General features: G+C 51.2%; 1 protein-coding gene across 1 annotated transcript in view; it reads right to left on the bottom strand.

Annotated features, from left to right (window-relative positions):
* The window catches only part of LOC140392308 (scavenger receptor cysteine-rich domain-containing protein DMBT1-like), a 107581-nt gene that overhangs the window by 45568 nt on the left and 49873 nt on the right, over positions 1-12140 (bottom strand). Inside the window, exon 10 of the mRNA XM_072477625.1 lies at positions 9930-10138. Coding sequence (XP_072333726.1) covers positions 9930-10138 — 209 coding nt within the window. The remainder of the gene's footprint in view (positions 1-9929; positions 10139-12140) is intronic.

Below are 12140 nucleotides of genomic sequence, written 5' to 3'. Positions count from 1 at the left end.
TGTTGTAGGTTAAGTTAAGGATTTTTGCGGTATGGAGGAATTTTCGGAGGTTGGTGTCATGGTCCTGCTGGTCGTGGCCGCAGATGGTGATGTTGTCAAGGTACGGAAACGTGGCCTGCAAACCGTACCGGTCAACCATTCGGTCCATCTCCCGTTGGAAGACCGAGACTCCATTTGTGACACCGAAGGGTAACCTTAGGAAGTGGTAGAACCGCCCATTTGCTTCGAAAACAGTGTACTTGCGGTCGTCCGGGCGGATGAGGATCTGGTGGTAGGCGGATTTGAGGTCCACCATGGAAAAGACCTTGAGTTGTGCAATCTGATTGAACAAATCAGATATGCGAGGTAGAGGGTACGCGTCGAGCTGCGTATACCTGTTGATGGTCTGACTATAATCGATGACCATCCTGTGCTTCTCCCCAGTCTTTACAACCACTACTTGAGCTCTCCAGGGCCCGATGCTAGCCTCGATAATACCTTCTTTCAGTAACCGCTGGACTTCCGACCTAATGAAGGTCCGGTCCTGGGCACTGTACCTTCTCCTCCTGGTGGCGACGGGTTTGCAATCCGGGGTGAGGTTCGCAAAAATGGAAGGCGGGTCGACCTTGAGTGACGCGAGGCTGCAGACAGTGAGGGGGAGGGGTATAGGGCCGCCAAATTTAAAGGTTAAGCTCTGGAGGTTGCATTGGAAGTCCAATCCCAGGAGCGTGGCAGCGCAGAGGTGAGAGAGGACGTAGAGTCGGAAATTTTTTAATTCTCTTCCCTGGACCATGAGATTAGCTATGCAGAACCCCTTGATCTCTACAGAGTGAGACCCGGAGGCCAGGGAGATTCTTTGATTAACTGGGTCTATGGGAAGAGAACAGCGCCTTACCGTGTTGGGGTGTATGAAGCTCTCTGTGCTCCCGGAGTCGATCAGGCATGATGTTTTGTGTCCGTTGATGAGCACGTTCGGGGCCGAGACTGGTCCAGGGTCACTGAGTCCAGTCGTGGTAGAAGCTGAAGATTTTCCTCAGGCAGTGTGTGGTCATCCGAATCGGGATCCTGAGACTCCAGCCAAAATGGCGGCGCCCACGGGTCGCACATGGCTGGGGGTGGGCAAGATGGCGGTGCCCACACATCGCACATGGTCCCTGGGGAACAAGATGGCGGCGCCTGGGGCCCACATGTGGCTTGGGAAATTGAAGATAGTGGCGCCCTCGGGCCGCACGTAGCCTGCGGAGTGAGTTGTGGCGCCAGCCCCGGTTCGCCCCCGGAGAAAGCGGCGACTGCCCGGGCCTGGCATACCGCCACGAAATGGCCATTTTTGCCACAGCCTTTGCAAATGGAGGAGCGGGCCGGGCAGAGCTGTCGGGGGTGCTTGGCTTGCCCCCAAAAGAAAAGCGGGGCCCCCCCGGGGTTGCCTAGCAGCCGCGTGGCACAAGCTTGTGTGGGGATGGGGGATGCATCAGGGTCGGCCGCGGGTGGGTTCCACGCTGCCCAAGGGGCTGCCGCGCGGTCGGGGCGTACGCGTGGGTGTTGCGGGAGGCCACATCTAGGGAGCTAGCGAAGGCCCGTGCCTCCTTGAGGACTAGTGTCTCTTTCTCCAGCAGCCGCTGACTGATTTGAGAGGACAGCATACCTGCAACAAATGCGACCCAGATTAAAGGTTCTGTGTGGTCGCTGGATGAAACTTGCGGAATCACAGATTCTACCTAGTACCAGAATTGCGTCTAGCGATTCCCCCGGGATTTGTCGCCTTGTTGCTAGCAGGTGTCGAGCGTAAACCTGATTTACTGGGCAAATGTAGTGTCCTTTCAAAAGGGCCATCGGGCCTCGAAATCTTCCGCATCCTCGATGAGCGTGTAGATCTCTGGGCTCACCCTCGAGTGGAGAACTTGCATTTTCTGGTCCTCCGTGGGTGTAGTCGTGGCTGTCCTGATGTACCCGTTGAAGCACGCCAGCCAGTGTTTGAAGGTTGCCTCTGAGTTTGCCGCGTGGGGACTAATGTTGCAGACACTCCGGCTTGATGCGGAGCTCCATTCTTCAAAATCTAGTCCAATAAATTGATGCTCGATCAAAGACTCCAGAAGCGAGATTGGATGACAATTCATAGATTATCATAGAATTTACAGTGCAGAAAGGCTTTATTGGACTAGATGTTTCTCCCAGCAGTGCAGGTACAGAATGCAGCAGCTAGGGAGACACAGAATCTTATACTCCGCCTTACTGGGCGGAACCAGCAGGCAGGTTTCACCAATGATCTTACTGTTTCATGTACCTCCCACACCAATGATCTTACAGCATCAACCTAGGTGCCGTAATACCTCTAATACCGACTACCACAGATGGGTCCCTCATCTCGGATCTGGAGGGGGTCTGGACCCCAGGCAGGGACTTCTTTTGCACTCTCTTCTCTCCGGATTCGTCCAGCGAGGATGCTCCTAGAGTTTTGTGGGAGGATCTGCCGCAGGTCGGCCCAGAGGGCACCGGAAGGCTCGATGCTTCTATAAGCCTGGAGGAGCTGACGGCCACCCTCGACAGCCTATCGAGCGGCAAAACCCCAGGGCTCGACGTGCTGCCCATGGAGTTCTTCACAATGTTCTTGGATCTCCTGGGGAGCGACTACATGGGGGTGGTGGAGGAAAGTATCGCGATCGGTGAGATGCCCCTTTTGAGGCGCAGGGCTACTGTCACCTGGCTGCCAAAGAAAGGGAATATCCGTCATCTTAAGAATTGCCGACCGGTTTCTCTCCTCAGCACGGACGACAAAATCTTTGCCAAGGCAATGTTTTTATGCCTTGGCACCATTTTGAATCACATGATCCACCCTGACCAATCCTACAATGTCCTGGGCCACACCATTTACATCAGTATCGTGTAACTGCCATTTGCACCGGTTCACAGACTGGCAAGACGCCTGCCTTTTTTGCGATCTTGTGGAGTCTGTGAGCCATGTCAAAATTGAGTGTTCAAGGCTGCATCCCCTTTTTAGTTTTATGACAACCCTACTGAAATGTTGTTTGCCCTTCAGTCCCATGCTCCTCATCATGGGCCCCCAGTGCAGAGAGTGGCAGGAAAGGCAGAGGGCCTCCTCGTGAACCTGCTCCTGGGCCTGGTGAAACTTACCATCAACTGCTCAGAGGGAATTACAAGGTGGGATTCTCTTCCCCGGCTATGTTCATGGCTGGGTGTCCCTGAGAGGGAGCATGTAGTGTCCACAGGCACTCGTGAGGCTTTCCGTGCCTGGTCGACACCGCAGAGATTGGATTGTTTTATCACATTTTTATTTTTATTTTTTTATTATTTTTATAAATTTCGAGTACCCACTTCATTTTTTCCAATTAAGGGGCAATTTAGCGTGGCCAATCCACTCACTTTGCACATCTTTGGGTTGTAGGGGTGAAACCCCCTCAAACACGGGGAGAATGTGCAAACTCCACACAGACAGTGACCCAGAGACGGGACCGAACCTGGGACCTCGGCGCCGTGAGACAGCAGGGCTAACCCACTGTGCCACCATGCTGCCCTGTTTTATCACATTTTGATTTGCTGTTTCATTAGTTTCCATTGCTCTTTGTTATTTTTGGGAAGTGCCCCTACCAGAAGTGACCCCTTTTAATTTGTCCGAGTTTGTTTGTGTTATTCTATTAAGTTGATTAATATTAAAAGACCGGTGTGTGCTCTCCTGCTGTTTTGGCTGCAAGACTGCTTGAAGACCATTGTGTTATGTTTGCTGACTGCTTTTTCTACTCCTGAAGCCTGGAATGAGGCAACGGAAAGCTGCGAACAAGCCTACTATCAGTCTGAAGAAGGGGAAGAGGTCCTTTCTCACTCCTATACTATGCTATGAGTTACTATGGTTCATGTACTGTCTGTTCCTGTTTTGAAATTCTGTTGCTGAAAGCTGCCATAGGAAGAGAGTGAAGGGAGCCTGCCGCTATTGCAAATACCTGGGGCTGTGTCTCTGCTTGTAGCTGCCATTCTGCCTTCTTTGACTTGGAATGAGGCATGGGAGGTTTTGGCAGGCCTACTACTGGGATGAAGATGGAAGTGGGTTTGCTCTTGCAGTTTGTTGATACCTTCGCTGGAATATTTTGTTTATCCCTGTTTATCGACCAAATACCTGGAACTGGGTGTTACTTGATGTTAATGAGACCAGATGCCGATACAGAAGAAGTGGAGGGCCAGTGGCCCGGTTTGACTGTGCAACTTGGAGGTTGTGATGGAATGCCTTCATGGCCTACTAATGACTTACTGTGTTAATGGCTATCTGCTGCCCCCAATTTGGGAGCCGTGCGGGGAGTGGGTGGTTTTTGTTTTCCTTTGTACTGTTGTTGGTGTATGTTTAATTGATGGGGGATTTTGTGCTTGATAGTGTGTTATTATTGTTTATTGCCTAGACGCTGTGTGCTCGCCATTTGTAGCCCCTCCTGCTTTTGCAGTCCATGGTTTTCAGGTTTACCCGCGCTGGTGAAGGGGAGCGGTTCTCTCTCTCTCCAGCCTTCCTCCATGCCAAATTGAGCGCCTTTACACTGCTGTCGGCCTGCTGTAGGGGCCTGATAGGGAAGTGTGCACTGGTTCAGTTGTTGGTAGCTATGTAATCTTATTGATTGTTTATTGGTTTTGTTAATGGCGTAAAGTTAGTGCCTTTTTCATGGTCAATGTGTTTGCTATGTATACTGCCTTGAGTTTTGTATGATGAACCTGTTCTTGGACTGAACTGCGCCCCCTCTTGGGAGGGAAGGGGTGTTTTCATTCTTCCTTCCGCTGTGCCCAAAAGGGGAGGCGGGATGTGTTATGCACTGGCTGAGATTCTGGTGGTTTCACGTCTTGTTGATTATGATGTATAGTGGGTCATTTCATTATCATAGTTTGCTCTGTGTTGTCTTGTGCATCATGGTTGTTATTAAACTAAAATATACCCAAGTGGTTCCCCAAGGGTAGGCGTGCCACATAGTGTGTGGGGGTTATTATCAAGCATCCCAATCAGACCATGATGCCTGGACACTGTGCCTGAACATTGCTTGAAGCGGCACCACAGACGCAGCGCCCCACATCCCATGTTGAATGGCTTGGGATATGGGGGAGGAGCAATGGGGGAATGGAGCGTCCCAGGGTGGAAGACACTGCTGATTGCCAGTCTCCAATTACCTGCAGGTATTATATGGGATGGATGATTTCTTAGACCCCGGGAGGCTGCCCTCGTGGTGTTGCTGCCAAACCAGTCACCAGATGTCAGGGAACGTAGCGGCAGCAGCGCCGGCATAGAGTCAAGGTGGTGCCCATGTGCAGGACGCCACCCCACATTCTCAGGACTTGGCCTCCCATCAGACTAGGGAGGGATCAGAGGGGGGAGTGCAGTGACTGCCCAAGATGTACTGGCATTGCTGGTCTTTTTAACAGCTGACAGACAGCGTGTGCCACAGGAGGCTCCGCCTCAACAAGGGGACGGTGTGGCACTGTGCCATGTCCACAAGGACTTGGCACCACATGAAGGAAGAGGATACCCGCTCCCGCTGGTCAAGCTCAGCGCAGTCCTGAACATGTACGCCTCAGTATCATTCAAGGGTTTGAGAGGGATCCTGTGTGGCAACTCACAAGCTATACCCCACAAGTGGATCCATGAGGTCACGGATGCCCTGTTTGTTCAGGCAGCTAACGTTATAAACTTTGACATACTTGGCCCAACAGGATTCCCGGGAAAGCTCGATTCTCCGCCATCACTGGGATGCCCCAGGTCCAGGGGGTAATAGATGACACGCATGTCGCCTTTTCTGCACTGGGCCGTGAGTGCCCTAAATCAACAGGAAGAGGTTCCACTTCCTGAATGTCCAGCTTATGTGTGATCACCACATGAAGATCATGCATGTTCGTGCATGTTTCCCAGCTACATCCTGGGGCAGTTGGACATACAGGGGCTGGAGGATGAGCCGAAGGAGAACCCGCAAGATCAGCCGAAGGATGGAGGACAGGCGGCAGCAGCGATGGTCCGGCAAGTCCGAAGGGCTTCACACAGGACATGGCCTCATCCTTCGTCGCACCCTCCCTTATCCCCTTTCCCCCTCCCTCCTTCCCCCAACCCATTCACCTCTCCATACCCCACAACCAAGGATCTGTGTAACATCACTCGAGGGTGATGGGACTGTTCTGGCACTGTCAGCGGGTCACTGTTGAAGGCAGGGGATTGCTGATAACCCGCTGAGAGCCGAGAGCTGCTGCTCCTCAATCTACGCCATAGTCTGACTCCTTCCTGTCTGCTGAGTTGTCGCTCGCATCTACTGCGTGCATGTGCTGTGCCTGGCTCGGTGGGGGTGGGGTAGTGGAATCCAGGACCTCCATGTTCACGGGGGGGGCGCTGGGGATTGTTGGTCGACCCTCATTGCGGAAGAAAGTGTCCGAGGCGTCAAAATTCTTGGGTGCAACGTTTTTGAATGCTGTACATATGTGGCCCTGTCTCTCATCACCCATGGTGCCGCCCCACCCCCACTTGCTCCCTACTCCCCTTCCCCCCAGTACCCTTTCAGTGATCCTCGTCCTCCTTAGCCTTCCGTGCTCTACTGCTGCGCCTAGGTGTGTCCCCAGGATGCACATCAGTGGTGGAGTCAGCCTGCTACCTACCATGTACCATGGCCTTTGATGCCCCTGGCAGGCATCATCTGGGGGCCCTGGGGCTGGCGGCAAATGGCCCGCCAGGCCACATTGTTTCCGGTGCCGACTCCAAGATGCGCCCTTGTTGGGGGGGGGGGGGGATTGAACTCACGGGAGCAGGTGGCTGTCACCATTCCGTACGGTGGTTCCAAGTTGGCAACAAGTGCCCCTTCCTCCCAGCGGTGCCCATAGTGCCCTGTGGTTCACCTCGAGGCAGAGAGGCAGCTGGATTGAGACCTGGCTGCCCTGCGTTATCGAGCTCTGCCAGCCCTGGCTGCTCCCCAATGTTTGCAGCAGTGTCCATGCCCTTGACAATGCTCCTCAATGACAAGGACATGCCCTGGAGCACCTTGGCAATGCCCATTAGCAACTGGGACATCTCCCTGAAGACCGGGACTTGCTCTGTAGTGCCTTCACAATGCCACCCTGAGACTGGGGCATGCTCCACAGTGCCTCATAAAAGTCCACCTGGGACGGGAACATGTCCCCCAGTGACTGGGACATGATGTTGAGGTGTTCAGTCATGGCCGTCAACGAATGAGCCATGCCTTTGACACCTCCACTCATGCTATCGATGTTGTGCTGCAGGCTCTCCACTGCGGTCGGCACCCTAGCAGTGTTGACCTCGGTGTCACGCATTGCCAATGCTCTCTCCTGAGCTCAGAGGCTCTGGAACTCTTCCAATCAATTGTGCACATGCTGGAGTGTCGCTGACATCCCCGTCTGAATATCCTATCGACTGCATCAGCTTCGGGTAAACCTAGTGCAGAGGCTCAGCAGCTGAATGGGACCCAGCCTGGTCTGGGATCTGTAATGACATGCAAAAGTAATTATTCATGTAAATAAGGTAGACCGCTAACCACTAGGTAGCAGGCACGTTACACAATGTGACACTGCAGCCTAGGGGGAGTCTGGGTGAGGAGTCTTTGTGGATCGTGTTTTGTATTAGCTCTCATTTTCTAGTTGTACAGTTTACAGCTCGTCAGTATTAGTATTGTTTTCTCCCCACAATATTGTGATTTAATAAATCTTAACTAATCACAAACAAGGTGTTCTTTGTGCACTCAATCATTGTAATGAATTAGAATGTAACAGGATCCAGCAGACCTCTGACTGCTGTCTCGCCTGGGTGATCTTGCTTGCACCTGATGTGCATCAGCAACTGTGAGGTGCTCACCAAAATGTGCCCCAGAAGCCAGGCCACCACTGTCGGCCAACGAGGTGTGTGCCTCTGCGTTGGTGGAGGGTGGGGGTGGCAGGTGTGCTGCGAATATGGTTGTCTCCTCGGAACTTCCCCTGAAGTGTTCATATGGGCTGCAGGAGGGGGTGGGGGGTCCAACCGTCGGATGGAGATCCCGTGGGAGAATGGTCATGTGGTCAGGGGGAGGGATGGGTCAGTCTGTATGGTATTAACAACTCATGTGTGACAGGTTGTCTGTGTGTGGGCCAATGGATCCTCACCTCTGTGCCACACACCAACCTCTACCTCGGTGACCAATCTGTCCTCGGCCACACCCACAACCTCCAGATCCCATTCGTCACAGGGGGTGAGGACTCTGGATGTCTGCCACCCCACCACCTGATTGGACCCCCTCCCTTCTGTTATGGGCCAACTTCTCCTGTGGGGACATAGAGGGGGCATAGAGGGCATTGTGAGCCATCCGCTTTGTTCATCGTGAGGAGGGTGAGAATGAGGAGGGGGAAGGAATGGTGTAGGCTGCACAGCTGGACATGGTTGAACCATGGCATGGTATGACGCTGGGCAGGGGCAGTGCCAGGTGCATGCTTGGGGTCGGGGGGCAGTGACAGTGGTCCAGTGCCAACCCGCCAGAGTGGACTGGTTGAGGCCGTTGATCTTTTTCCGGCACTGGGTGCCGGTCTTCCTGGTGACGCTCCCCAAGATGTTGGTTGCTGCCACTTCTTCCCAGGCAGTACTGGTTGCCCTGTGGCTGCCCTCCAAGCCCCGCAGGGGAACAGGGCATCCCGTCTGGTCTCCTCCAAATCCAACAATCTGGCCTGGTCGGCATCCCCAAATTGTTGGTCTGGTCTCCTCAGTGACATGGCTGTGAGCTGTGTGAGGTTTCCTCTGCAGGATCCATTAAAGTGCAGCTCCCCCTTGTTGGCAGGGAGCATGCAAGTGCGATCCCAGCGCATCAGCTGGTGGGACCATAATTTGTGGTGTGAAGCTCAGGGGGCCTTCTTCAGTGGACCAATTAACATTTGATATTGGTGATGGCCTCGGCGGGTTGAGCCTCTGGAAAAACACAATAGGTTCCGCGCACTACCACACTTAGAAGCCTTTCCAATAAATCGCACCCTAAGTGTAGACTTGACTGGGGAGAAACTCCCCAGGTCCTGAAAATGTGAATTGCAGAAGGAGGCCATTCGGCCCATCGAGTCTGCACCAACCCACTTAAGCCCTCACTTCCACCCTATCACCATAACCCAATAACCTCTCCTAACCTTTTTTGGTCACTAAGGGCAATTTATCACCGCCAATCCACCTAACCTGCACGTCTTTGGACTGTGGGAGGAAACCGGAGCACCCGGAGGAAACCCATGCAGACACAGAGAGAACATGCAGACTCCGCACAGTCAGTGACCCAGCAGGGAATCAAACCTGGGATCCTGGCGCTGTGAAGCCACAGTGCCATCCACTTGTGCTACCGTGAGATCCCTGGAAAAGTTAGAAACTTTTCCATTAGATTGCGCCCAAGATGTTTCAGGCAGCTCCCACATAACACAGTGAGGGGAATCTTGCTTAGGTGACAGTGGTCTCAATCGGCAGCTGTACATTCAGCGAGCCACCTGTATTGCGTTTTTCCGAGACGGTCCAACTCATTTTGCATCATTCAAGCATTTAACAGGCCAGGAACAGGCTGTCCACCAGGATGAAGGAGACAGGGGGCAGAGGTCCCTGCCGCTGAGAGCTACCATACAATCAGACTCATGCAATTCCTCCGTATTCAGCAGCAGCACTGGGGATACGGTGCTGCTGCCAGGGCTACACCTTTCCTTGGCCTCAAATCGAGGATGGACCTAGGCACAGGTGAATTTGTTCTGTGAAGCAAGAAATTCCCAGGTATTTCAAATGGGAAGATTTGGAAAATATGGCCACAGCTTATTTACTTTCTCCTCTAATGGTCTTTGATGACATTAAATGAAGTAACTGGATTTAATTAAAGGTGAAATACAATTGATCTATGCCTCAGTTGATGCCAAGTAGCTCCTCAAAACTAACCACACATTTGTGCTAATTTAAACTATATTGAACAAGACACAAAAGTTTACACACTTACTTTGGAACAACGGCTGAGAGTAGTAATGTGCGGTAAAGCCAGCACCCGTTTTCAGATGATCAGATTTAAAATAAATGGTCATAGTGTTGGACGATGATGTAAATGCATGGTTGGTTCCAGTACATATTGTTGCAATCAGAGGAGAATTTGTTGAAGCTCCATCATATATTGCAACATAATCGTTTGAGCAACTTAATGATACTTCCAACCTGGGGATAGAATGATAGTAAAATGAAAATGTATTTGTAGTAATCACCTTTTGCAATAAACAATTTACTTCATAAACTGGCCAACATATACACACACATCTACAAACAACATTAAGAGAGCAGGACATGTGTTCAAAAGATGAGGATGCATGAAACACAAAACAGCTATTCACTCACTCAATCTTTCCACAAAGGAATACAATTTTCCTGAACACTGATATTGTATTTAATCTCCTCACGAAGTATTCCTGTGATAATTCTCACCGCCATATATTGCAATCAAGAAATATGCCAAAATATGAATTTCCATTTCTTAACCCTAGATGCTTTCAGAGCATTGGAACTTAGGAATAAGTGTTGGACATTTGACCCATTGAGTCAGTTCCATTATTTAGTGTTTGATCTTTCACCTAACTCCAAAGACCTGCCTTTTCCTCACATCGCATCACATTAGTGGCGAACAAGATTTTGTCAATCTGAATATAAAATTAAGACTGATCTAACACCGAGCATGAGTTCCACACTTATCCAATCATTAAATATTTGTTGCATAGAAGGTAGAGATTTGCCTCGTCATATCCATGTTGGCTCATTGGAGGAGCAATCCACCATGTCCCACTTCCTGGAGCCTTGGCAATCTATCAGTTCAGAAAATTAACAATTCTCATTTAGACTTTGACTGAAGCATAACTCTTGGATTCCTGGTATGATGCTGGTAAATGAGGCTCAAAAATCAATAAATCCTTCTTAAGATCTGATGCCCTGAACTGTTTGCAGTGCTTCAAGTGTGCTCTAGCCAGGACTTTATATAGTTGCCAAGTGACAAGTGACTTCTGTCCACTGATATTCTATTCCTTACGATATAAAGGTGTGCATGCCATTAAACTTTTAAAATATTTTTTGTTCCTATTGAACAAAATCAGGTGGAAAGGAATTTTCACCTCCCTTGAGGCCTTTCAACATCAGGGCCTGACTTTTTCAGATGGTGGGGGATAAACTCCCAGTATTCAGAGACTTGGTAGGGAATTCATCCCAGACATTCCCAATGTTATTTCACTCTTAAATGAATATTGATTTGCCACCCTTGGAAGTACCACCTTGGGGAGCTGTCAGCCAATCTCCTGCCGACAGCTCTCCTGACCATCAAGGTATAGTGCAGCAGTGACCGGAAGAAACACTGCAGCACCGTGCCTGGGACGAAGTGCAGGGAACCAGCGTGAGTTAAATGGCAGGGCTCCCAGGGAGGGAGTGTAGGGCATGCCTGGGGCATCGCAGGATAGAGTGGGAGGGTGGAGGGGTGGCGGGGGGGGGGGGGGGGGGAGGAGCACGGTAAGTCCTTCATCAGGGGATAGGCCAGGTAGGAAAGATGTCCACATGTGTCCTGTCCATGAAGTGAGGTGTAAGAATCTCAGGCAACTCCTGGTCCCCTTGAACTGCGAAACCGGATTTTAAACTCAGAAACTGTAAAATGGACACCTTTTCAACAAAGAGCTTGGCCAAATTTTTCCCAGCAATCTTGGCTTGCAGGGCTGTCTGTGAGTGTGAAAGGAATGTTTGCAGCAACCCCCCCTGGACTTACAACTCATCAGTAGACAGACAGCACTAATTGGATCAGCAAAGGGCACAATGGAAATGCTAATAGCCCTGAAACTCCCCCAGCCAAGGAACAATGTGTTGGTAAGAACTCCTTACATATGTTAATCACCTTGTCTCCATCGGAGCTGAAAAACCCATCAGCATAATCAGGTCATAATGGCAGCAATCTCGAGCGAATGGCAGACTCGAAAATCCCATCTTCTTAACAAGGTGTGGAAGACCGCAATCTCCCAGGACAATGGAGCGGGCAGGAAGCCGTTTACCCTGGAGGGAAACTGCCCGGAGATGGTGGATCGCGCTGGGCAGGCCTCAGCGGAAGTTGCCGGTGGAATACAGTGACTGGAGCTGGCTACCTGGACCTATCAGGAGAAGGGGCGGGACCTGCGGGAACTTTGAAATGCTAACT

This window comes from Scyliorhinus torazame, chromosome 16, assembly GCF_047496885.1.
Source record: "Scyliorhinus torazame isolate Kashiwa2021f chromosome 16, sScyTor2.1, whole genome shotgun sequence".
Taxonomy (NCBI): Eukaryota; Metazoa; Chordata; class Chondrichthyes; order Carcharhiniformes; family Scyliorhinidae; genus Scyliorhinus; species Scyliorhinus torazame.
The sequence above is the reverse complement of the archived record's forward strand: the minus strand, read 5'-3'. Positions and strand labels throughout refer to the sequence as shown.